At 47.7% G+C, this 27,584-nt stretch overlaps 1 protein-coding gene across 3 annotated transcripts in view; it reads left to right on the top strand.

Moving 5' to 3' along the window:
• The first annotated feature begins 14,260 nt into the window (after positions 1 to 14,260).
• Positions 14,261 to 27,584, top strand: part of PPARGC1B (PPARG coactivator 1 beta) — a 123,373-nt gene continuing 110,049 nt past the window's right edge. For 2 of the 3 annotated variants that reach the window (XM_030826729.1, XM_030826718.1), the window contains exon 1: positions 14,309 to 14,423. In XM_030826729.1, coding sequence (XP_030682589.1) covers positions 14,346 to 14,423 — 78 coding nt within the window. In that variant the 5' untranslated portion in view covers positions 14,309 to 14,345. Of the gene's footprint in view, positions 14,424 to 27,584 lie in introns of all 3 variants that reach the window. The other variant, XM_030826725.1, reaches the window with a different exon arrangement.

Raw genomic sequence — 27,584 nt, 5'->3', positions numbered from 1 at the left:
TCCAGCCTCAGCTTAACTTTTCTGGGTCTCAGCTTCCTGGTCTGTGAAATGGAGCTAATAACAGCACTGACATCTTAAAGCTGCTGGAAGGCATCAAAGAAGAAATGTGTAGGAAGCCCTCCCCTTGAGCTCTGGATTTTGAATAGGTAAAGGAATGCAAACACTTAGCTCCCTGCTGGGCCTATAATAGCACTCGATAAATTATACAATGACCAGCTTTTCTATTTAATAATTGCACTAAAATTATTTTTTATGAAGATCAAATTAAAGGAAATTTGAATAGAGAACATTTTTACTCAAACCTAAATTCAAAGACACTGTTTTTATCTCTCTGTGTTTTTTCAAAACTTTATCCCCATTTGGGAATTGCACTAAAATGATCTATTAATAAGAATCTGACACCAACATTAAGGAAAGCCCAAGATTAAATTTTTATATGAAGTCCACCACTCAAATGCACTAACAGTTTTAATTTCTCCACATTTCTTTCCAACATTTATCCAGAGATTTTTTTTATATTGTTGGAATCAGAATGATTCTCTTTGTGTCATTCTTTTTAAAAAATTTTTTTTCGTTATTTAATTTTATTTCAGATTACGTAATGAATTAAGTTCATATGTAAACCTTATGCTTATGATTTCTTATGGTTCCATAGAATTCTACTCAGTAGAATCTAGCCAGTAACATGGAAACTCAACTCCTGCAGGAAATTATATTATATTATCATGTCATCTTATATATTCCACAAAATCACTAAATGTTTACTATGTAGCCTTTGAGCATCATCACAATCCTGTAAGTACTAAACAATTCCATTTTACAGATAAGGAAACTGAGGCTCAGGTTATTTTAGTAAGTTGCCAGAATTCATACAGCTAATGTCTAGTGTTCATGTTATCTACTACTATAACAAATTGCCTCAAGATGTAGTGGCTTAAAGCAACAACATCCATTTATTTGTTCTTAATTCTGCAATTTGGGCAGGGCTTGGTGGGGCTGGTTCATCTTTGTTCCACGTGGTACTGACGAGAGTGGCTTCAATGGAACTGGAAGATCCAAGATGAGTTCATTCAGGCGCCTGGTGTCTCAGCTGAGGAGGCTGAAATGGCTGGGGGCTGGTTGGGTTTCTCTCTCTTTGTGATCTCTCATCTTCCAGGGGCTCTTTGTTTCTTTCTCTCCACGTGGTCTGTCCAGCAGATTAGCTGGGCTTCTTTCCATGATGGTAGCTTCCTAGAGGGCAAAAACAGAAGCTCCCAGGTGTCTTAAGAACTAGCCCCAGAAATGGCACAGTGTCATTTCTGTTACATTCTCTTGGTCAAAACAAGTCACGAGGCCAGCCCAAAGTCAAGGAGAGGAAAACAGACCCTACCTTTGATGCTTGGAGGCATAGTGTGCATGGGGATGGGCTGGACTGTTAGCCATCATCTTTACAGTGACACAGCAGGGCTTCAAACACAGGCCTGTCTTCCTCCAGGCTCCAAACTCAGCTCCCGCCCCCATACCCCCTCAATGAATGTTTTTGTCTGGCTAGCTTTTTCTCTTCCTTTCACTCATTTTTAGGGTAAATTCCCAAGGACAGGGAGACTTGGTCAAAGGGCAGACAATGTTGAGCTCTATGCTGAGATAAATCAACTTTTGCATAACAAAGTAATCTCATGAGCTTTAAGTATGTGACTCAAAACTTTTTTTTTCCCCCACCTCCTTTTTCTTCACAAAGGAGATCCAGGTTTATTTTTGTTCATTCTATTGTTTCACCTACTTTAACAGAGGAAATCTTGGTTCCTGCTATGGAGAACCTCCTCAGGACTTCCAGGCAACAACAAAGTCAGCAAAGAGCTGTGACATTCACCTGCTCCTGAGCTATGCAGGGTGGTGTTCCCTGTGGACTGGGGCTTGCAGGGAAACTCACTGACTGACCTTGACTTTTCACAGAACTTGAGATGTCATGAAAAGAACATTGCTTAGACTTGCCTGAGTTTAGACCTCCTTCTGAAGTGTAACCGTGTGCGTCTTTGTTTACTGTCTCCATTTATGCCTGTTGTCACGTGTCCTGTCCAGTTTAGTATTTGTCCAGGGCAAAAGTTTTCCAATTTGGACAATAAATTATATGATCACCCTACCTGCCGCAGGAGCTTGGGCAAGACATTTCTCCTCCCTGAGCCTCAGTTTCCCCATCTGTACAGTGGGCCTGGCTACCTATTTCACAGAAATGTGGATCCCTTTTCACTTAATAGCATCCTTCCATGTGGCAGAAACTGTCTTGGACTCTGGAGGATCCAGGGGGTAACAAAACATGGTTCCTGCTCTCCTAGTAAACAAGGAAGATAATTTCAGAAATTTGATTTATATCAGGAAGTCAGGAAGGGCCTCTCTGAGGAGGTGGCATTTGAGATAAGGGATGAGGAATGAGAGAAAGCCACAAAGGGAGCTGAGAGAAGAACATGCCAGGTTAAGGGAACAGCAGTGCAAAGGCCATGAGACAACAGATAACTGGCCAGAGGGAACAGAATGGAGCTCAGGAGCAGGTCGTGTTCTATAAACTGCAAAGAGCCCCAGCAGTTATTTTCCTCCTAGAGGGTTTTAAAATACTCTCCTATCCTTTATCTGAAGTGATCCTCAAAATAACTCCAAAAAGGCAGGGCAGAGTTTTTTTTTCTTTTAATTTTATTTATTTATTTATTTTTTAGACAGAGTCTTGCTCTGTCGCCCAGGCTGGAGTGCAGTGGCACGATCTCTGCTCACTGCAACCTCCGCCTCCCAGCTTCAAGCAATTCTTGTGCCTCAGCCTCCTGAGTAGCTGGCACCACAGGTGTGTGCCACCACACCCGGCTAATTTTTTTTTTTTAGATGGAGCCTCGCTCTCTCACCAGGCTGGAGTGCAGTGGCGCGATCTCGGCTCGCTGCAACCTCCACCTCCTGAGTTCAAGCGATTATCCTGCCTCAGCCTCCCTAGTAGCTGGGATTACAGGTGCCCACCACCACGCTCAGCTAACTTTTTGTATTTTTAGTGGAGATGGGGTTTCACTATGTTGGCCAGGCTGGTCTCAAACTCCTGACCTCAGGTGATCCACCCGTCTCAGCCTCCCAAAGTGCTGGGATTACAGGCGTGAGCCACCACACCTGGCTACGCCCGGCTAATTTTTGTATTCTTAGTAGAGACGGGGTTTCACCATGTTGGCCAGACTGGTCTTGAACTCCTGACCTCACGTGATCCACCTTCCTCGGCCTCCCAAAGTGTTGGGATTACAAGTGTGAGCCACTGCACCCAGCCTAATTTTAATTTTAAAATTCTAATTAGAGACGAGGTCTTGCTGTGTTGCCCAGGCTAGTCTTGAACTTCTAGGCTCAAGCTATCCTCTTTCCTCAGCCTCCTGAAGTCCTGGAATTACATGCATGAGCCACAGTGCCTGACCCAAAGATTTATTATTATTATTATTATTATTGTTATTATTATTTTTTGAGAATGAGTCTTGCTCTGTCACCCAGGCTGGAGTGCAGTGACAAGATCTCGCGCTGCAACCTCCACCTCCCAGGTTCAAGCGATTCTCCTGCCTCAGCCTCCTGAGTAGCTGGGATTACAGGCACATGCCACCACGCCCAGCTAATTTTTATATTTTTAGTAGAGACGGAGTTTCACCATATTGGTCAGGCTGGTCTCGAACTCCTGACCTCGTGATCCGCCTGCCTTGGCCTCCCAAAGTGCTGGGCTTACAGGCGTGAGCCACTGCGCCTGGCCAAAGATGTATTATTAATCCTGCTTTACAGAACAAAAAATCCTTGTGAGTTATCTTTGCATATTTTTCCAAAATGGACCCACTGTATTTCTATGCTTAAATTTAATCTGATGTATCTCCATGATCTTTTATTGCTTTTGATGATAGGAATCTTTCAGAAACCAGAGACATCTTTAGGCACATCTTCCCATTGAGATATTTAATTCAGTAGTTAAGTCCTCATGTGTACTGCTTTTGCATCTATATTCATAAGAGATATTGATCTGCAGTTTTCTTGTGATGACTTTGTCTGGTTTTAGTATCAAAGTAGTGCTGGCCTCACAGACTGAGGTGGGAAGTGTTCCCTCCTCTTCTATTTTTTTGGAAGATGTTGTGAGAATTGTATTAGTCCTTCTTCAAATGTTTGATAGAATTCACCAGTGGAGACATCTGGGTCTGGTCTTTTCTTTGTGGATAATTTTTTATTTCTAATTCGATCTCTTTACTTCTATTTCTGCTTGAATCAGTTTTAATAGTTTGCACCTTTCTAGGAGTTTGTTCATTTTATCTGCGTTTTCTAATTTATTGCCATTCAGTTGTTCATAGTTTCTCTCACAATCCTTTTTATTTCTGTAAGTGACTCCTCTTTTATTTTTTAATTTTTTAATTTTATTTATTTATTTATTTATTTTTTGGAGACGGAGTCTTGCTCTGTCACCCAGGCTGGAGCGCAGTGACATGATCTCCGCTCACTGCAAGCTCCGCCTCCCGAGTTCACGCCATTCTCCTGCCTCAGCCTCCCAAGTAGCTGGGACTACAGGCGCCTGCCACCACACCCAGCTAATTTTTGTATTTTTAGTAGAGATGGGGTTTCACCATGTCGGTCAGACCGGTCTCAAACTCCTGACCTCAGGTGATTGGCCTGCATCAGCCTCCCAAAGTGTTAGGATTACAGGCATGAGCCACCACGCCCGGCGTTATTTCTTATTTTAGTAATATGAGTCATCTCTCTTTTTTTCTTGGTCAATCTAACTAAAGTTCTCTTAATTTATTTTGTTGATCTTTTCAAAGGACCAATTATTGGTTTTGTTGATTTTTCTCTATTGTTTTTCTAGTCTCTTTTTGTTGGTTTCTGTTCAAATTTGTATTATTTCTTCTTTTCTGCTTGCCTTTTCCAGTGTCTGGGTAGAGGGTTCGATTATTGATTCTAGATCTTTCTTCATTTTTAATATAGGCATTTAACATTCTAAATTTCCCTCTGTCATATATGCCAATGTTTAACTTTTGGACTATAGGGTCTCATTGTATCCTCCCCACTCACCCTGAAGAGGCTGGAGTAAAATAATCAGGCCTAGAGTCAGGGAGCCTTGGCCTGGTCCTGACACTGCTACTCACTAAGTGACCTCTGGTGAGTCCCTTCCCCTCTTGAGTCTTAGTTGTTGTCTGTCTGTAAAATGAAGAGGCTGACCACGGCATCTCCAGGGGTCTCCTAGTCAAACTAGCTTGGGGGACAGGCTCATGTCAGACTCATCTTTGTGTCCCTTTGGATCGGACATCTGTTGTTTCTGCCGCTCAGCACTCTCCTTTCCCTTTGGTAAGGCACCTGCTTTCCCTTTGGGGAGACACCCATTCCTCACCTTCTATTCAAAGCTTTTTTTTGTGTCATGGACCCCTCTGGCAGCCCACAGAAGCCCATGGACCCCTCCTCAGATTGATTTCTTATTTTTATTTTATTTTATTTTAATTTATTTTGAGACAGGGTCTCGCTCTGTTGTCCAGGCTGGAGTGCAGTGGCATGATCTTGGCTCACTGCAGTCTCCATCTCCCGGGTTCAAGTGATTCTCCTGCCTCAGCCTCCCAAGTAGCTGGGACTACAGGCATGTGCCACCATGCCCAGCTAAGTTTTGTATTTTTAGTAGAGACAGGGTTTCACCATGTTGCCCAGGCTTGTCTCGAATTCCTGACCTCAGGTGATCTGCCTGCCTCAGCCTCCCAAAGTGCTGGGATTACAGGCATAAGCCACCATGCCCGGCCTCAGATTGATTTTTTAAATGGTATGACATATACTACATATGGTCTAAAGGAAGCAAATTGTATTGAAATAGTTATGAAATTATTAGGAAAACAAATTTTTGATATAGAAATATTTGTACTTCTTGATTAGCACAATAAAAAACAAGCACTACTTGGCCTAATAACTAGTATAATTTCAAACTAGTGTTGAACATAAGTGATATTTTAAGATACCTGTGACAATTATGATGTGATATGAAATATCTGTGATCTCTATTGGTGACAAAGTTACAGGTAATTTTTTTTAGAAAAATTATTGTTCTATTGCCCAGGCTGGAGTGCAGGCATGATTGTGGCTCACTGAAGCCTCGACCTCCTGGGCTCAAGCCATCCTCCCACCACAGCCTCCTGAGTAGCTAAGACTACGATGCCTGGCTAATTTATTTTTTCTGTAGAGACGAAGTCTTACTATGTTGCCTGGGCTAGTAATTTTAATACTACCGTGATTTGTTGGCTATATTTATAACAGAAAAAAAAATGCTAAATTTCAGTTACAGATTAGTGAAAACAGATATGTGTTTTTTTTTTCTCACCCAAATTAATGGTTCCTTACTAAGAAGCCCTGGTTTGGGAGGTTTATATCAAACTGCTTGACTCCTGGATTCAGAGGTAGCCATGTAACCGAATACTGGTCAATCAGAGCAGGGACTGGATAAGAGTTTTGAATCAAATGGATGAAATCAGAATTGGGCGGGGCATGGTGGCTCATGCCTGTAATCCCAGCAATTTGGAAGGCTGAGGCGGGCCAATCACGAGGTCAAGAGATCGAGGACATCCTGGCCAACATGGTGAAACCCTGTCTCTACCAAAAATACATAAATTAGCAGGGCGTGGTAGCGCATGCATGTAGTCCTAGCTACTTTGGAGGCTGAGGCAGGAGAATCACTTGAACCCAGGAGGCAGAGGTTGCAGTGAGCCGAGATTGTGCCACTGCACTCCAGCCTGGTGACAGGGCAAGACTCCATCTCAAAAAAAAAAAAAAAAAAAAAAAGGATGAAAAAGAAATCAGAATTAATCCAGGGCTTTTGCTTGCTAAGAGGTTTGGGTTTAGCCTGGAACATGTCACCTTGCTGTCACCAGGAAAGAACCTGACTCAGAATCAAGCCAACACAGAGGAAAGCAGAGCTGAGAAATGAACATCCACATCTTCCTGACAACATCCCTCCCTTTAGTGTGTTAATTATGTAAGCCCATATATTATCTGTTAAAGCCAGTTTGGGTAGGGTTTTCTGTTCATTGCAAACAAAGGAGTCACAACTAGTACAGTCCCAGGAAGCTTGGCAGAGTGCCTGCCACAAAGTAGGTTGCCCATGAAGGAATGATGAATGAATTTCAAACAATGTAGCAACATGATTAATGTTATTCACTGAACTCCTGACGGTAGATCTGGCTCAACTGTGTATTAAAAGATGAAGACTCAAAGTAAGCATTCCATAGGCTTTTACTGTTTAAATGAATGAAAGAACTCATCCATTGTCATCATTTTATTAACAAACTATCCCCAGCTTTGCATATTCTTTAGTGATCCAATCAGGACCACACAACCAAATGGGGAATGTAAGTCTAGAATCACGATGGACTAATAGTTACAAATCAAGTTTGTGGCACACTCACACGGGGAAAACCATGCAGCAATGTAAAGGAAGAAGGTAGATCTATATGTACTGATATGGGAAGACCTGCAAGACGCTCTAAGAAGGAAATTACAAAATAGTAATCACATTAAGATGCCATTCTCGGCCGGGCACGGTGGCTCATGCCTGTAATACCAGCACTTTGGGAGGCCGAGGCGGGTGGATCGCCTGAGGTCAGGAGTTCGAGACCAGCCTGGCCAACATAGTGAAACTCCGTCTCTACTAAAAATATAAAAAGTTAGCTAGGCATGGTGGCGGGCACCTGTAATCCCAGCTACTAGGGAGGCTGAGGCAGGAGAATCGCTTGAACCCAGGAGGCGGAGGTTGCAGTGAGCCCAGATTGTGCCATTGCACTCTAGCCTGGGCAACAAGAGTGAAACACCGTCTCAAAAAAAAAAAAAAAAAAGCCGTTCTCATAAAAACAAAATCTCCCAAACAAAACCTTGAGTTCCTCTATGAACATAAATGAGTGTAAATCCAAGAAAAAGGTCTAGAAGTCCACTCATGAAACACTCATAGTGGATACCTCTAGCAAGGGAATGGTCACAGAGCCTTGTCCTTTCTCTATTGTTTCCAATTTTTATACATGGATAAAATAGTTGTGTTACTTGTGTACTTTAAAATAATTTCTAATTTTAAAATGAAATAATAAAACAACTCCGACAGAAGGGAGAATATTCCTTTTATGTTTTTCTCCCCCTCAGGTGTCTGAATTCTTGGGGAAGCTGAGGAAACCAGGGCTGTGACTGTGATATTCTGCTGTACCTATGATCTGTGCCCATGATGCTCTGTTGCTGTTCTGACACAAATATACATCATTCTAATGTGTGTGTGTGTATATATATATTAAATATATATATTTAATATATATATTTAATATATATTTAATATATATATTAAATCTATATATATTTAAATAATAACTTGATATAATTTGTATCTCTCTAGAAAAGAAAGAACTCTCATCTCTGGGCTTTTGTTTATCCATCTATTAAATGGGCATAAGGAGGGTCTTTTAGGATCTTTTGCTCTGTGAGTAGATAAGGAAAAAGCACACTTTTCTATCCCTGTCTAATTTTGTTGCTCCCATGCTCTGTGCAGTCATTTATGGGGCTGAGGAGGATGAAGGAGGAGGATTTATGGGGCTCTTGCAAAACTGGGAAACAGTAATAGCTGACATTATAGCTGCTAATGCCCCTCACCTGCTGATTTGAAAGCCCTTTAATCACTTGTAGCTTGTGAAACAGAAAGTGATCTGCTAGCTGTTTCCCCCAAATGCATTGGTGAGTTCATAGGTTAACCCTACAGGAATAAGAGAGCATTGCTAAACACAAAGAAGAGCCTTACTTCATGGGCTTCCAAGTGTCAAAGGCCCTAGTCCTTGACTCTGAGACCCTCAAATGATACCATGTAGCTGATGTTGTTCTAAAGGGTCAGCCCTGAGGAGAAGTTCATCCTATGGAAGCCACCTGAGCACTCTACACACCATCTGAAGCCCTGGCTTCTGGTTCTGGCTCTGCCACTAAAGGGCCGTGTGACCTCAGCCACATTCCTCTACCTGTACAGTGAAGCTAGTGGAAAACACCTTTCCACTGCTCCTCCACACTTCTAAAGTTCTATCATTCCATGGGAGATGGAGATGGTTCTCAGTATCAACAATACAAAGCAGGCAGCTTTTTAGTTCCTCTTGGCCTGAGTCCCTGCCTCCTGGACAGAAGCTGGGAAATAGATGAGCATCTGGCTCCCTGGCCTGGGTCACAGAATCACAGAATTGTGGGTGGCTGGCAGGAAGCCTCTGCGTTTGTCAACGCCCATGTCCTACCTCCCTCCCTCATTCAACACAAATTTACTAAGCAGTTGCGTTGAATAGAATATGGGCAGAGATGGTGGCTGTTGTGTTCACCAATTTATCCATGGCATCTAGAGCAGTGGCTGGCACATAGTAGCCGCTCGCTACGTATCTGCTGAATGATGTCTCATCTCCTACAGTAGAGTCACCTGAGGGAGCCTATTAAGCACAGATGCCTGGGCCCACCCCAGACCTACTGAATTGGAATCTCTGGCGATAGAGCCCAAGTGACTGTCATGCCCTCCAGAGTTTGAGAACCACAGCTGTATGTAGTGTCTGAATAAAGCATTATCTTATTATCGGAAAGGAGAAAATGCTGATGTTTCGACTTTTGAGCATTTGTCGGTAGCGACGAAAATATTCAAGTCAAATAGGTTCATTTTGCTGTAGCCATTTCCATGGAGCCTGGGGAGCTCTGGGCTTTGCACTAGGAATGCACAGGGCTCACTTTCACTAATCTTGAGGGTGGCGAGGCTGATAAAAAAGGCAGAGAAGATAGGAGTCAAGCCACACAATGTCCAAGCTTGGCATTGTTATTGCCCTTCACTTGGAAGTTATTAAACAGGACGTGCGCTGCCCTTCTAGCTTTCCTGGGGAGGTTAGATGCTATGAGATTTTTCACACTCCCTTTCCAGTGTCTGTGGCTCGGACCATGTACACACGCGGGTTCAAATCTGAGCTGTTGTCTCTATGTAGTCTGGGGCCAATCACTTTAACCCCCTTTAAACTTTTGTTTCTTCAGTCATAAAATGGACATCATGATTTACCCTACGGAGGGTGGCTGGAAGGATTAGAGATGCTATAAACTCAGGCGTTGGGCACATGCTCAGTACAGAAAAACCCTAAGTTTTGGTTGATGTCTATAAACTGCCATAACATCTGGGCTGCAGGACTCTGCAGAGGTTCATCTAGGCTAGCTCCTTCTTTTTTTTTTTTTTTTTTGAGACGGAGTCTTGCTCTGTCGCCCAGGCTGGAGTGCAATGGCACAATCTCAGCTCACTGCAGCCTCCGCCTCCTGGGTTCAAGCGATTCTCCTGCCTCAGCCTCCCTAGTAGCTGGGACTACAGGCGGGGGCCACCACGCCCAGCTAATTTTTTGTATTTTTAGTAGAGATGGGGTTTCACCCTGTTAGCCAGGATGGTCTAGACCTCCCGACCTCATAATCAGTCTGCCTCAGCCTCCCAAAGTGCTGGGATTACAGGCATGAGCCACTGCGCCCGGACTGCTCCTTTTTTTTTTTTTTGAGATGAAGTCTCACTCTTGTCCCCAGGCTGGAGTGCGCCCAACTGACCACTCCTTCTTTTTTTTTTTTTTTTTTGAGATGAAGTCTTGCTCTTGCCCCCAGGCTCACTGCAACCTCCGCCTCCTGGGTTCAAGCGATTCTCCTGCCTCAGCCTCCCGAGTAGCTGGGATTACAGGCACCTGCCATCATGCCTGGCTAATTTTTGTATTTTTAGTAGAGATGGAGTTTCACTATGTTGGCCAGGCTGGTCTCGAACTCCCGACCTCAGGTGATCTGCCTGCCTCAGCCTCCCAAAGTGCTGGGATTACAGGCATGAGCCACCAGGCCAGGCCACTCCTTCATTTTATAGATAAGAAAACAGCCTCAGAGAGGAGAAGCAAATGGCACAAGATCATCTAGCACCTCAGGTTTTTTGAGGGCTTTTTTTTTTTGAGATGGGGTCTCAGGCTAGAGGGCAGTGATGATCACAGGTCACTACAGCCTCAACCTCCTGGGCTCAAGTGATGCTCCCATCTTAGCCTCCAACATAGCTGGGACCGCAAGTGTACACCATAACCCTTGGCTAATTTTTTTTTTTTTTTGTATTTTTTGTAAAGATGGGATCTCCCTATGTTGCCCAGGCTGTTTTCAAACTCCTAGACTCAAGTGATCCTCCAGCCTCAGCCTTCCAGTGTTGGGATTACAGGCATGAACCACCACACCCAGGCCAGGACTTTTAATCTCAATTAAGAACTTCACATTTTTCCATGGGCCAGAGGAACTTCAAATTCCTCCATGAGGCTGAGACTCTGTGAGCAACTTGTGATGAAGGAACTTCTGGGACAATATGCTTTTGAAAAGGAGGCTAGATATCTCAGGTGAGGCCCTTTCTCACCTAAATTTCTTGCCAGCCAGAAGACTGTTGTGAGGATGTAGTGATTGGCGAGAAAGCCCCTGACGTTGGGCAATGTGTGGCTTTTCTATCAACGTGGGAGTTTTAAAAACAAAAAAGCCTCTGGGAAAGTGCTGTCAGGTCTTCCCTGGCAAGGCAGTGAATGGCACTGCAGCTCTGCAAGGACCGAGGCTAGAGATGGGTGGCTTTGGGGACACTCCAAAGTTTGGCCTCTGGGCTATAAAGGACACACCACCAGTCAGGGGCCAGGCTGGGCCTGGAAGGGACATCTCCGAAACCATCCCACAGGACTCTGACTCTGGTGCCCAGGGGAGTAGCAAAAAAATGGGGTCTTGGGAGAATTCAAGTCCTTAGTGCTAATGGTGACGATATTGGTGATGTTGGTGATGACTATAGTGATGATGGGCATTTCCTACCTGAAAGATTCAGGGCCAGGCAACTGACTTTACATGAATTGCATTGTTTCATTCAATCCATCCTCACAGGTTCCCTATGTGGAGCAGTACCATTGCTATCCCCACTTTACAGATGAGGAAACTGAGGCTCAGAGAGGTTAAGTAAATGACCAAGGGTACATAGCTAGTTTGCACCAGGATTCAAATCTGAATACACTGGAGTCCAAAGTATGCCAGCAGCCTGTAAGTGCTGGAAAAAAGGCAAGTAACATTGGCTAGTGCCTTTAAGGGATATATATTTCTTATTCCCATTTTAACAGAAGGAAAACAGAACAGAGTGCTTAGCATATTCTCCATGAGGTCAGGCACTGTGCCAAGCACTTTACATATATTATCTCCTCAATCATCAAAACATCCCTATGAAGTAGGTAGTTTTTGGGTCCCCATTTGTGTAGATGAGGAAACCGAGACCCAAGACTAAATGACTTGCTGTGGTTCCAAATCGGGCAGTGTGACTCCAGGGCCCACGCTCTTCACCCCCTGAATTGCTGGATACTGGAACAAGATGTTCCAGTATCCAGATGCAGGGTCTGAAACAGAACCCAGGACTCCTGACTCCTAGTCTAGGGCTCTGAGGCTAGATGCAGGCTCTCTGTTGGAATGCATTGTTCCTTAAAAGCACACTGGCCTTAAGCCCAAAGAGTGAAATCACGCCCTGCGGTTCTGGGAACCTCGGACTGGAGAAGGAAGCTTTTGCCCTGGTGTTCAAGTCTCAGCAGGTGTGCTGGGGACTTTCCCTCTGTTTCCTTCTCCCGCTGGAAGGAAGCCCTTGTTAGGTGGGCAGGGTGGGGCAGCCCTTATGAGTGTAGGGTGGGAGGAGGGCAGGAGGCAGGTGTGCCCAATAAAACAGACCTAAAGCTTCCCGCCTTCTTGCCTTCATCCAGGCAGTGCCCTCATCACCTGTCTGGCAAACAACAGGGCATGATGATGAGAGTTGAAGATTGGAGTCAGGAGGTTTGAGTTCTGGTTCTGGCTCAGGCACTACTCCACATACACATTGACAGTCAGTTTCCTTATCTGTATAATGTGTGGTGGTGGTGGTGGCAGAGAATCAAAATTCTCCAGCTTTTTCAGTTAACACATCATCTATTAAGTGCCTACTATGTGCCAGGAACTGCAGATACAGCAAGTGCAAAAGCAGATTTAGGCCCTGCTTTCACGGTGTTAAGAGTCTTGTAAGGAGAGATACAAAGATTAAGTCTTCATTGCAACAAATGTAAAATGGCAACTCTGACCAGCTTTTAGAGAAAAAAGGCCTGCTGATGGAGCTAAGGGAGCCCATGATGGTGGGGATGGAAGGAGAGGAAATGGCTTGACAGTCCGAGGGGTAATAGGGAAAGATGCCCTGAAGAGATTACTAGGTGAGTGGCTGCTGGGTGTACAAGCCCGTTGTGAGTGGGCCTGCGGAGGCTGGCAGGAGCCCAGCCCCTTCATGCATTGTGGGCATTGGTAAGAGAACTCATTGGAATTTTTTGGGGGAAGGGTGTTGGGGATGATGGGAGAGAGAGATATACGATCAGGTTTAGCACAGAATATAGGCAAACGCACCCTTCAAGTAAAAGATAAAAATGCCTCCTCCTCCAAGGAGCCTTTCTTGATTTCTTTACTTTTGATCTATGGTATTTCTCCCTCCTTCTCTGGCCTTGTAGCCTGGGTAGAGAAACTCAGTCCTCCAGGGGAGTAAGACCTAAGCTTTCCCTTCCTGCAACTGATGTGCGCTGTAGCTTCGAACGAGGTCCTAGGTATACACACACACGCACACACACATATATGTATACACACACATATATACATATATATACACATATATGTATACACATACATATATATATATATTTTTTTTTTCAGGAGGGATATGAAGAGTGACTTACAGGCGCCCGCCACCATGCCTGGCTAATTTTTTTTGCATTTTTAGTAGAGACGGGGTTTCACCATGTTGGCCAGGCTGGTCTCAAACTCCTGACCTCAGGTGATCCACCCGCCTCGGCCTCCCAAAGTGCTGAGATTACAGGCGTGAGCCACTGCGCCTGGCCTTCGAACGAGGTCCTATGCCTTCTTGAGCCTCAGTTTCCCCAAGCTGTGCATAAGAAGCAGGTTGTCTCGCAGGGCCCGCCCAGCGCTAACGCAACGTGATTCGCTCTGGCAGGAGCCGGGGGCTGCCCGCATTGCTGCGCAGGCATCGGGCTGCTGGCTGGGGCACCGCCACCTGGCTGCCTGAGCTTTACCCCCTGCTGAGGGCTGCGGGAGCTGGTCGCGGCGCCACACGCTGCGCAGGAAAGTGGGTGAGCGACCCCCCGGCTCCCGCGGGCGCCGCGCGGCCCCGCCCCCGCAGCAAGCGGCCCTGCGGCAGCCGGGGGCTCGAGCTCCGCCCTCCGCCTCCCGCCAGCCTCACTCCCTCCTCCCTCCTCCCTTGCTCGCTCGCTGGCTCCCTCCCCCCGGGCCGGCTCGGCGTTGACTCCGCCGCACGCTGCAGCCGCGGCTGGAAGATGGCGGGGAACGACTGCGGCGCGCTGCTGGACGAAGAGCTCTCCTCCTTCTTCCTCAACTATCTCGCTGACACGCAGGTACGGCCAGCCGGGGCTGCGGGCCCGGGGCCAGGGGTGCTGAGCTGCGGGGGCCGCAGCCGCAGCCGCGGAGGCCGGGAGGCAGCGGTGGAAGCCCTGGGGTAACTGGGGGTTCCAGGCTGCAGAGCCCCCCTTCCAGGCGCCCTGCGATGCGCTCCGTTACTGGGGCAGGGAGCCGGAGGTCTCCCGGCGCGTGCTGGAGCGTTGGGGGCGCTACGGCCGCTGGGGAGGGTTTAGCCTTGGCTGCTTGGAGTCTGCCCCCCCGCGGGCAAAACTAGGGGGTACCGCGCTTCCTTTGGGAGGTGGAGGCGCGCCACGGTGTGGGGTACCCTCAGGCTGGCGCTGGGTGCTGGAGGCGCGCCGTCAGCGCCCGGCACTTGCTGCCGTACTTTCACGTGGACTTGTAGCCCCGGCACGGGTGCATGCCCCGGTCTCCGGAGTCCCCTAGTCCTCCAGGCTGTAGTCCCCAGAGTACTGTTGCTGGCCCCCCGCCGCTTTCTACCCGCGCCCACAGCGCGGAGTTTTCTGCCAGTTGCCGGCTAAAGGCATAGGGGTCTGCGGGGCACGTGGACATGCGGGCGGAGACAGCGTCTTCCTGGTTTCGCTGTCGGGCGGAGCCCCCTGTGGAGAAAAGCCAGGCTGGATGGGGGCGGAAGGACTGTCTGGGGGCGCCTGGGTCCCCCGGCGGTGCGCGGCCCCGGTGCGCGCTCCACGATGCAGGGGGAAGGGAAGGCGAGGCGGAGTCCCAGGCTCTGGCTGAGCCCGGGAGCCCCACTGGCGACACGCGCGTGACAGGAGAGGGTGCTCTGGTGTGCCGGGGCGCGGGGGGGCGAGGAAGCTGGTGGCTTGGAGACTGGGAGAGGGGTGCTGCTGGGATAAGCAGACACCAAAAATGTTAGCACGAGGCGTGCGCGCCCCCCACCCCTTCCCCCATTTTCCCCACCCAATGCCTGTTGCAAGCATAAAGTTTGGCTCCAGAGTTAGGGTTTTTTCTCTGGGCGCCCGGCTGCGGGTCATCGGGAAGCTGAGGCTGCGGCGGAACCTCGGAGGAGCCCCCGGGTGCTGGCACACGCCTGGGCACGGAGAGGGGCGGCCGGGCGGAACCGGGCGCGGCTCGCGGGGGCTGGTTTGGTACCTGGAGTGGGAGCGCCGGTGCCGGCCCGTTTTGCATAACAGTGGAAGGGAGGGGGAAGGCGGAGATGGGGGGAGGGAGGTGGGAGGAGAGAGAGGGAAACTTTGCTTCTTGTTATAATCTGCCTGTCTTTGGGCGGCAGCAGCTGTCATGGGACCGGGTGGGCGGGGAGAGGCTTGCAAGCTGACTCCTTGCGGTGAAACGCGACTTGGAAGGGACGCCGCAGCCGAGACGTTCAGCTCCGGGCGGACTCCGGGTGGCGACTTCGGGCTGGCGGCTGGGACGGCGTGGCGTGGCAGGGTGTCGCCGAGAGGAAGCCCGCCACGCGGGATGCAGGCCGGCCCTGGCCCGCTGCAGACGCCGCTGCGTAGGGGAGCCGCGGGGCCGCGTGGTCGGTGGCGGGCGCGCTCGGGTTGGTTCGCGGCAGAGGCCGGAGGGGCTAGTGGCGTGTGATTGAGCTTCTCGAGGTCGGGGGGAATGTGCGATGAGAGGGTTGCGCGCGCGGGTGTGTGTGTGTGTGTGTGTGTGTGTGTGTGTGTGTGTGTGCACACGCCGCGCGCGCCCGGCGCGTACCTTTACCTCTGACGAAACTGCGGTGGAGCTCCCGCCGTCGTCGCCGGGCTCCGTCACACGCCCCGCGCCGGTGTCTGCGCCGAAGGCGGGTCCCAGCCTCAGTACCCCCAGAGCCGACAGCTTGGGACTAGCGGGCACTGAGTGCGGGAGGAGGGGCAGAGTCGCTCCTGGGAAGATTCTGTCCCCACATCTTGAAATTGCCCGAGGGCGTCTCCAAATCTCTTGGCTGAAATGCGGATGAGAGAGGCCTGAAATAGCCGGAGACTCGTTCAGGGACCCATGTCAAGAACTGTCCGCTTTGGACTGTACCCTGGATTTTAACTCGATTTTCAGTGTTTGGCTCAGCAATAATTAATTATTTTGCCCTTTAGCCGCCCAGTGAGCCTAGCTAGCAGAAATATTTCATCTAAGGAAACTAGAAAATTGAATAATCAGGTGTTAGCAGGAGCAGTGCAGTGAAAGTTAATCTGGGACATTTGCTTTTTTTATTTAACCACGTGACAGGCCGAGGATCTTCTGGTGATCTTTGCCGGCCCAACTTGGGAAATGTAATTGATAGGATGAGCTTTGAGTCGCCCCTAGAAGGCCTGGAGAGCCCAGCCGGAAGAGGACCTGGGCGGGCCCAGTGTGCGCCTCCTCATTTTACAGTTGGAGAAAGAGGCTGCGAGGGGTGAGCGGCTTGTATGGGACCATGCAGCCAGAGGGTGACAGAGCCACCCAGGGCTCCTGACTCCAGGTCCTGTGTGTTACCTAGAAATAGCACTGGACTTGGAGTCAGAAGGCCTGAGTGGAGTCACCTTCCCCACTCTCTGGCTGGGTGACCCCGGAGCAAGCCATTTGAACTCTCCGAGCCTCATTTCCTCCATCTGTCAAATGGGGCTGGTGGTGCCGCAAGAGAATCCAATGGCCTGGTGGTGAGGGTGAGCAGTGTTTGCATGTGAGATGTTCTGGTTGTTCCTGCAACCCCCTCTCCTCCCCCAAACTCCCTGACCCTCCCCTCCTCCATCTCCCTTTGGGAGCTTTGGGGAAAGTGGATTAAATGATAATTCATTGTCTTTGTCCCAAAAGATTGTTGTTGTCTTTGGTGGCTAATCCAGGGTTAGATGAGGGAGGACTTCTGTTTAGGAGAATTAACTTTTACCCATTGGGGCCAAAGTACGGAAATTTAGCAGAACAAGGATTGCGAAAGTTTCTTGGAAAGCTTTGAGGCATGGATCCCAAAGGACTGTGGGTAGCTTCACCTTTGTTCAGGCTGTGCCCCTGGCCCAGAGTGCCCTCACCCACCCGTCCTGCATGGCCTTCTCCTCTACTAGGCTCTCCCAGCCCAGCTCGCCCTGCTTTCTCTCCTCTGGTTTTCTGCATCTGTGTTATACAACCAAGCACTTTGTGTGAGTCTGGTGTCCAGTAAGATTCTAGCGCTAGGGTTGTGCCTTTTATCATTGTGCCTGCAAGGCACCTGTCAGTATGCTGAGCTGTGTTCCTTTGCTTAGCTCTTGGCTAGGCACATGGATTACAGACAGGGGTGCAGCTGGGTCCTGCCAAGCAGAAGCTCCCAGGCTGGCAGGGGAGACAGCTGGGCAGTGAGTGTGGGAGAGAGGAATGCAGAGGGCTGCAGCTGTGGGCAAAGGCTTAGACCCCAAAGGCCACACAGCAAGTCCACACTAAATATGGGCTATTTGAAGTTGCTTAGGGCATCAGTCATAGATGCACAAAGTGTCAAAGTTGCCAGCGGGTATGTTAGAAATCATCAGTTCTAACAACTTATTAAAAATATTTAATTACAGAATTGTTAGAAAATACTACCAAGCATAAAGAAAAAAATGAGAAATATGTAACATGACCCAAAGATAACCACTTAATTGTCATGTATATTCCAGACTGTTTATTTCTTGTTCATATAGATCACATCTTGTTTTTAAAACATGGAGTTGCCGGGCACAGTGGCTCATGCCTGTAATCCTAGCACTTTGGGAGGCCGAGGCAGGTGAATCACCTGAGGTCAGGAGTTCCGGACCAGCCTCACCAACATGGTGAAATCCTGTCTGTACTAAACATACAAAAATTAGCTGGGCGTGGTGGCACACACCTGTAATCCCAGCTACTTGGGAGGCTGAGGCAGGAGAATCGCTTGAACCCAGGAGGCGGAGGTTGCAGTGAGCCAAGATCGCGCCACTTCACTCCAGCCTGGGCAAAGAGTGAAACTCATTCTCAAAAAAAAAAAAAAAAAAAAAAAAAAAAAGGAGTTATCCTGAATATACTGATTTGTAACTTGGAATTGCACTGTTTTATAACTTGTTTTTTTTTCCTCCTCCAAACAATATGCTGTGAACATCTTTCCACATCAGTAAATATTCTACTTAGTATCTTAATGATTATATAATGTATCATTGAAGATTGAACTGAAATGTATTTAATCCTTTATTGTTACTCATTTACGTTGTTTAATTTTTTTATTTTGCTATTGTAAGCAATGCTAAAACGAATATCTTTTTATGTATGTCTTTGTTTCTTCCTTTAAATTCCTAGAAGTGAAATTACTCCATCAAACCCATTCCTGGATTCTCTTCTAGAAAGATTGTACTTATTTGCGCACCGGCATGGTCTGGGAACACCTGGTTTCCTATACCCAGATAACTGTTGATATTTTCATTGTTTTTCATTTTTACCAGTCTGTTCATCAATAAATTCTGTTACCCTTATTGTTTTAATGTGCATTTATTTGATTACTTGTGATGCTAAACTGCTTCCCCATATGATCATGGGCGACTTGTGGTTCTGTGTTTCTGAACTTGGCCCATTTTGCGATTGGTATCTTGTCTCCTCGTTGTTCTAAAGCTGGGACTGAGCACCCAGAAGGGGCCCCTGCCACATGGAGAACTGGGAAAATGGCTCCACACACCCCTTGAAGCCAAGGCCAACTTCTTTTTCAAATCAGTTTGTGGGTTTGGACAAATGTATAGTGTGTGGGAGAAGGTTGAAGCGTAGCCTTCACTGGGTGCATTTGTCCATTCTTCATCTGTATGAGACTTAGGGAGAGTAACTTCTTCACCTGAGCCAGAAGGGGTCATGTTCACCAGAGACCTGGGCTCCACTTTTGTTGGGATTCCCCGGCTGGTGCTAATGATCAGGATGCCTGTGAAACCCAGGAAGGGCAATGGCCCAGCAGCCGTGCCCCAGGGGCTCATATTTCCTCTTTACCTTAGGGCCCTCCTCTTAGCAGCTCGTGCAGGCCAGGCAGAAGTTCCACTGTGCCACATGAGTCACCCTCTTCCTTCTTCCTCTGGAATAATAGAAGAAAGGACTGGCTCGAGTGAGAAGCAGCCTTGCAAAGGGGGCTCAGGCTTGGAAATGCATAACAAGAACATTGCAGTGTTGATCCTTGCCTTCTTCATCTTCATCATCAGTGATGTTTACTGAGTATCCCCTAGACCCCATGCAGTTTTCTGAGCCTTCTGTTTGCACTACTACATTTCATTCTCATAGATATTGTGCAAAATGTAGGTGCTGTTGCACAGTTGTACAGATCTTACAGTTTCAGAGAACTCACTGACTTGTGGAAGACTAATTACCTTTGAGTAAGTAGAAGAACCAGCATTAGTGGGCAGTGTTCCCAGACTATTTGACTGTAAGCTCCTTGAAGACAGGGGCTACTCTCAGTTTTTGTTCATCAGTGTTTTTCTAGCACCTTGAGCAAATGAAGGCACATTGATTGTATAGAGAGAATGCAGAGGCTGGGTGCGGTGGCTCACGCCTGTAATCCCAGCACTTTGGGAGGCCGAGGCAGGCAGATCACGAGGCCAGGAGTTTGAGACCAGCCTGACCAACATGGTGAAACCCCGTCTCTACTAAAAATACAAAAATTAGCCAGGCGTGGTGGTGTGCGCCTGTAATGCCAGCTACTCAGGAGGCTGAGGCAGGAGAATCGCTTGAACCTGGGAGGCGGAGGTTGCAGTGAGCTGAGATTACGCCACTGCACTCCAGCCTAGGCAACAGAGTGAGACTCCATCTACAAAAAAAACAAAAAAGAAAGAATGCAGAACAAGTCCCTCTGCTTCTCTAGGCCTGTTTTTCAGTCCTTGAAATGGGGATAATAGGCCCTCTCGGTTGGGAGTGAAATAATACAGTATATCTAAAATGAGCATTAACCTGCTACTCATGAAACTTGGAATAGTTCTCTCTTTGAAATACTTTAGAAGGACAGGATTAAGTATGGAGCTAATTTTCATGCATGCAATCTTTTTTTTTTGCATAAAAGAGAGAAGCGTAATTCTTGTTAGAGAGTGAAGGGTACCCAAATAAAGTGATTTGGAAGAAAATGATCAGGGTCAGTTTCTATCTGTCCTCCTACAAGGTAGTCGGAGTACCTCATATCCATCCCATTGACACTCAGCTGATGCAGAATCAATTGGATTGATCTTTCTGTTCTTCCCTTCTGATCTAGGTTTTTGTCTGTTTGTAACTAGATTCCTGCAGTTACTACCAAAGAGATCTTTGCTGTACCAGACTTTGTCTTCTTCCATTTGTCCTTAGCCCTGATGGCAGAGCAGTCCTCTTAGAGTGCATATCTGACATCACTCTCTTGCTCACACATCTCCCATGGCTCCCCAGTACATTTTTTTTTTCTTTTAAGGCTTTATTTTTTTAGAACAATTTCAGGTTCACAGCAAAATTGAAAGGAAGGTACAGAGATTTGCCATATACCCTTGCCCCCAACATGCATAACCTCCCACATTATTAATATTCCCCACCAGAGTTGTAGATTTGTTATAATTGATGAACCTACATTGACACATCATTGTCACCCCAGAGTCTGTAGTTTACATTAGGGTTCACTCCGTGGGTTTGGACAAATGTATAATGACAGGTATCCACCATGGTAACATCACACAGAATAGTCTCACTGCTCTAGAAATCTGCCCTACCTTTTCATTTCTTCTGTCCCCCAACTCCTGGCAACCACTGATCTTTTTACTGTTTCTACAGTTTTGCCTTTTCCAGAATGTCATATAGTTGGAATCATGCGGTATGTAGTGTTTTCAGGTTGGCTTTTTTTTCACTTGCTGATAGGAATTTAAGGTTCCTCCATGACTTTCATGGCTTGATAGCTCAGCTCTCCAGTATTTTAAAATTAAAGCCTAAACTTAAACGTGATTTCCGAGGGCCTTCGGATACTTTAAATTGGAGAGTTAGGCCCTTGACTTTGTCTTGAGCTGTCTGCTTTTACTTTGTGATCCTGTACCTCCCCAGGAAAACCCTGAATTTTCCTCCTGGAGGCTTAGACTCGGGCTGCCCTTTTCTGTGTCCTCCGTCTCCATTTCCATGATTCATCCTGCGAGCCCCCGCTCACCAGCCATTGTTTTGGCGATGCCCTCTCCCTCACCTCCAAGCCAGCTGTTCCATCTTCAGTGTGGCAGTACGCAGGGCCAGCAGAGCATTGACCTTGGAATCCCCTTACTGGGTTTGAGTCTTGGTTCTGCGATTTGCCAGCTTCGAGGCCTTTGTCAGGTCACATAACCTCTCTGAGCTTCTGTTTCCTGAAGTGGGAAGATATGATGATTAAGATTGTTGTGAAGAAGCCGGGCACAGTGGCTTACGCCTGTAATCCCAGCACTTCGGGAGGCTGAGGTGGGTGGATCACTTGAGGTCAGGAGTTCGAGACCAGCCTGGCCAACATGATGAAACCCTGTCTCTACTAAAAATATAAAAATTAGGCGGGCATGGTGGCACATGCCTGTATTCCCAGCTACTTGGGAGGCTGAGGCAGGAGAATCACTTGAACTGGGGAGGTGAAGGTTGCAGTGAGCCATGATCACACTACTACACTCCAGCTTGGGTGACAGAGCGAGACTGTGTCTCAAAAAAAAAGATTGTTGTGAAGAGTCAGTGAAAATCGAATGACAACATGGATTTAAAGCATGTAATCATGCCTGGCACAGAATAAGCACCAAATAATAGATGTATCTCTTCATCTATAGATCGCATTAAGTGTTAGGACATCACTCCTGGACGTTAAGCTCCACAAAGGCAAGAATTTTCGTTTATTTCATCCACCTTGTTTTTCACCACAATGAATAGATCAGTGCCTGGAATATAACAGACATTTAATCAGTCCTCATTGAGTGATTAGGAAATCACTCCCGGACGTTAAGCTCCACAAAGGCAAGGACTTTCGTTCATTTCATCCACCTTTTTTTTTCACCACAGTGAATAGATCAGTGCCTGGAACATAACAGACATTTAATCAATCCTTACTGAGTGAATGAATATGCTAGACTATGAGCCTCTTCAGGGCAGACACTGCTTCTTGTTTTATATCTTCAGTCTGAGTGTTCCTGAGAAGGGGTGGAATACAAGTCTGGTGGAATGAACTGGAATGTCCTCTCCCCGCCACCATCCCTGCCATTTTAATGTATTCATAGCCTACCTGAACTTTAAGCTCCCTCTTGAAAGCCTGCCCTCTCTGGAAAGCATTTTGTTTTGTTTTGTTTTGTTTTTTGAGATGGCGTCTCACTCTGTCACCCAGGTTGGAGTGCAGTGGCACGATCTTGGATCACGGCAACCTCCACCTCCTGGGTTCAAGCGATTCTTCTGCCTCAGCCTCCCAAGTAGCTGGAACTACAGGCATGTACCACCACACCCAGCTAATTTTTATATTTTTAGTAGAGACGGGGTTTCACCATATTGACCAGGCTGGTCTTGAACTCCTGACCTCGTGATCCGCTCGCCTCCGCCTCCCAAAATGCTGGGATTGCAGGCGTGAACCACCGCGTCCCGCCTCTGGAAAGCCTTTGAAGCTAACTTCTTCTGCTTCCACCACCCACGTGGCTTGTGCCACTTACTATCCCATGGTATCTGTGTGTGCTTTTATTCCTACAACTGGATTGAAAGCTCTGGGAGGACAAGGAATTATTTTTATCCTGGACTAGCACTGTGGTTGCCTAGAAGAGCATTTTATAGGTTTCAATGTCAGGTTCTCTGAAAGAACTTTGTATTTTAAACATTTGACTATGGAAAATGTCAACTCATACAGAAGTAGACAGTAGAGAGAACAGTATGGTGAATCCCCATCCCTCCATCACCCGGCGTCCACTGTTAAAGACTTGCAGCCACTCCATGGAGATGGAATAACATCTCCATGTACAAGAAGTCATTTCATCTGTGACTATTTCATTGTGTATCTGTGAAGAGACTTCTGAGTGCTATTGCATGGATTTCTCCCAATAACTGTGAGATTGGCTTTCCCCATTTTGTAGGTGACGAAACTGAGGTGCAGGGAGGTTAGGTCAGTTGCTCAGGGTCTTGAAGCCAGTGAGCGGCTTACCTGGGATTTGAACCTTGACTGTGAGCAGCTCCCTCTCCTTCCAGGCTTGGGGCAGGGGGCCCTTCGAGATACAGGTACACCTTGCCATTTCCAGAAGAGAGGACGCTGAGGTCCAGCTGCTTGGCTGGAGGAAGCCCAGGCCCCTGACTCCCTGGCAAGTTCATTTCCAGTGTCAGGTCTTGTGAGGTGCGGTGGGCCTTAGCTCTTGGGGAGGGCCAGGGTGGGTAGTCCTCTGAGAGACACCATTGACCTGAGTGGCTGGGCTTTGGATGGCCGTGGGACCCTGGGGCAAGGTCTACCACCACCCCTGGACAGACTGCATTTTCTTCCTACTCTTGTCATTCCTAAATCCCGAAGGTCCCCCTTGCAGCTGACCACGAGTTCTCTCATGAGATGCTCAGGACTACCCAGTGAGGGAGAGGGAGCCAAGGGGTCAGCAGCTGGGTTCACAGAGCTCAGAGAGGAGGGACCTGGCCTGAGGTCACCCAGCTGGCCTGGGCACAGGGTTGACAGGCTCTTGGTGGCATCTGGACCCGTGGGCTCCCACCCCGCTCTTTCCTCAGGATAGAGACCGAATTGCTACCCAGATCCAGAGTAGGAGACCAGAGACGAGACCTGAGAGACTTTCACAAATGGTGGGATAAAGCCATTGATTAACTGTCCCCAAAGGCCTGTGATGACTGTTTGGTGTTTTAGGTAAGAAAACAAACATTTGCCCTAATTGTTTGCTTCAGTGGCTGAGAGGGCTGTGAATTCCAGGATTGGGTTCTGCTTGGGCAAAGCCCTGGGAGCTTGGCAGAGAATTTCTTTGGGCCTTTTTCTATCTAGGAAATGGGGCTGATAGTAGCATATGCTTTGAAGGCTTTTAGTGAAGAATAGTTGAGGCAATGTCTGTAAAGTGTTGAGAAATGCTCAATGAGTAGTAACCCTTGTTATTATGAAAAAGGGACACATGTAATGCAGACCCTGCCATTTGTCTCCCCCACTGAGCTCCAGGTCCTTGATCTAGTCGAGGCCCTGAGGTTCTTGCAGAGTGTTTTTTCCTCTCTACTTGTGGGGCAGGTGACGAGGGATCCCATCCAGCCTTAGCAAGTGTTGCAGTACTGACTTAGGAAACCACTTCTAGTGAGATGCCACTTGAAGAGGGAAGAAATATCCAATAGTGGTTAAGAGCTCTAGGCTTTGGAGTTTTAACTGCCTATGGTTTAAATCAGTGCTCTACCACTTACTAGCTATGTGACCTTGAGCAAGTATCTTAACTTCTCTGACCTCAGTTTCTTCATATATTATCCCCCAAATTGGGGATAATAATAGTATGCTGTTTGTAGGATAACTTAAGATAGCTGCAGATAATTAAGGCTTGCAGCTTCACCTGACATATAGTAAGCGCTCAATAAATGGTAGTCACTAGGATGATGACAATGATAATGATGTAAAAATATAACACACACAAATGTCAATTTGAGCTTTCTGGGAGTTGGGAGTGCCTTAGAGACGATCTTGCTTAATGCCCTTACCTTGAAGGAAGGAAACAGACTAGAAACAGATCAGAGGATGCCTTCAGGTCACTCAGCAGAGGCAAGACAGGGCCCTCGGCTGCTGTCTGCTTGGCCAGGGCTGGCTCTGAGTAGCTGGGACTCAACTGTCTGGGACCCACTGTCTGGGAACTCAGCCGGGCGAGCCCTGCTTGGCTGAGAGATGGATGCTCCCCGACAGCTCTGCAGCCGTATTTTTTCCCTGTGATTGCCTGGCAGAACATAGTCATTTAGCAGAGGGAATGCGAGGAGATGTTAGAAACCAACCAGGCCCTGAGCAGTTGCAGCAGCCGGCCCACGAGTCGCTCCCTGATGTTGCCATGGCAAACAGCCTTGGCAACGTGGCTGCTCGCGCCTTTATTTCTGGTTTCAGGCTCTTTGCAAGGAAGTGTGGTACCCAGAACACTGGGGAGGGCCCTGCCCTGGATCCTTGGCACTGAGGGCAACCCAGCCTTTATGCTGCTAACAGTCCCAGGCCACAGCAGCCCCTGCTCAAAACACCTGCAGACCCACCCTGCCTTTGCAGAAGCAGACTACTGGGTATGGGATTTGAAGCCTCAAATGTCCATTTAGCTGACTGTCCATCTATTTGTCAAATACAGTGTTTGGCAATGCCATACTGTTCCCGCCACTGCAAAAGCACAGCCACATAATATTCTTTTTTTTTTTTTTTTTTTTTTTTTTCGTGAGACAGAGTCTCACCCTGTTGCCCAGGCTGGAGTGTAGTGGCGTGATCTCAGCTCACTGCAACCCCTGCCTCCCGGGTTCAAGTGATTCTCCTGCCTCAGCCCCCTGAGTAGCTGGGATTACAGGCGTCTGCCACCATGCCTGGCTAATTTTTTTGTATTTTTAGTAGAGATGGGGTTTCACCATGTTGGCCAGGCTGGTCTTGAACTCCTGACCTCAGGTAATTCAACCCTCTCAGCCTCCCAAAGTGCTGGGATTACAAGCGTGAGCCACCATGCCTGGCATAGCCACATAATATTCTTAACATGATGGTGGTGATAACAGTTAACAACTGCTATATCCCCTTCAAGAGATCAGGCCCTTGCCACATCCTTCACATGTGTAATCACATTTAATCTCAGAGGAACCCCATGAGGCAGTCCCACTGCTATCCCCATTTTACAGTTGGGTAGACCTAGGTCAACCCACAGTTTGTGGCGCTGATGCTGTTCTGCAGCTCCTCCCCTATACCAGGCAACCATGGGGGCCCCACCATTAAGTGTCTGTCCCTTCCCTGTGCCCCTCTCCCACCTGCACCTGCACACTGCAAGGCTCAGCTCAAGTGATGCCTCCTGTAATTCCCCCTCTCAGAACTGGCCCTTTTTGCTCTGCGATCCCCACAGTCTGCTACAGACACTTTCTGTTCCCTGCCTTCCCTCAATACTCTGCCACTCTGGTGAGTTTATTTTTGCCCTCCAGCCATCCCAAAACAAAACAGAAGGGCAAACTGGCTAAGGAGGAGAGCTTTGACTGTGCTGAGGAGTTTGGACTTGGCAGGCAGTGGGGAGTTGGCAAAGAGTTTTATTATTGTTATTCATAACAGTAATAATATAAAAGAGCCAACACTTAGAGACTTGTTGGTATGTGCCAGGTACTAAGCTTGGGCCGTTAGGTGCTTTATCTTGTTTAATCAACTATCAGTGAGGTTGGCAGTATGGCAAATGAGAAAACTGAGACTTGGAGAAGTTCAGTGACTTCCCCAAATCGCCTAGCTAGGAAGTAGCAAGGCTGGGATTTGAACCTAGGTTTGTCTGACTTCAGAGCACATGGTCCTAACCATTGCAGTGGTGGCTAATTTGGCTGAGCACATAGAAAGGACTGGAATGGTGTAACAGGAGGCATCTGTGGTGTGGCTGGGGTGGGTGGTGGGGCCCATACCCTGCCTCAGCTGTGGGGCTCAGTGGAAATCACTAGATATAGGTAAGAGGGCAGGGGGCTCAGAGTGGTGCCCTCATAGCCAAGATGGGGGTGCAGAAGAGGATTTATATGGGGAGAACATCCATTTATTCAGGGTCCACTGTGTGCCAGGTCTGTTCCTTACTCTGGCCTTCCCTGGAGCCTGGTTAAATGTAAACTGTAGCCTCAGACCTTTATAACCTTTGTTTATGTGTTTATTCTTTTTTTTTTTTTGAGACAGATTCTCGCTCTGTCGCCCAGGCTGGAGTGCAGTGGTGTGATCTCGGCTCACTGCAACCTCCGCCTCCTTGGTTCAAATGATTCTCCTGCCTCAGCCTCCTGAGTAGCTGGGATTACAGGCGCCCACCACCATGCCTGGCAAATTTTTGTATTTTTAGTAGAGATGGGATTTCTCCATGTTGGCTAGGCTGGTCTCGAACTCGCAACCTCAGGTGATCTGCTTGCTTTGGCCTCCCAAAGTGCTGAGATTCCAGGCATGAGCCACCGTGCCCGGCCCTATTTATTCTTTACTGTTCCCTCTTCTCTGCCCAGTTGGGACTGGAGCTCATCAAGCTGGTTTTCCATCAAATCCCCCAGTGACTTAACAGTTCCTGGCACACTGTAGGCCCCTAATAAATAGTTGTTGGATGACTGAATGATGAGCAAATGCTGTTCGATCTTTCACAACATTTGCCTGG

This window comes from Nomascus leucogenys, chromosome 2 (genome assembly GCF_006542625.1).
Source record: "Nomascus leucogenys isolate Asia chromosome 2, Asia_NLE_v1, whole genome shotgun sequence".
NCBI lineage: Eukaryota > Metazoa > Chordata > Mammalia > Primates > Hylobatidae > Nomascus > Nomascus leucogenys.
This window is presented reverse-complemented; position numbering and strand designations above follow the sequence as displayed.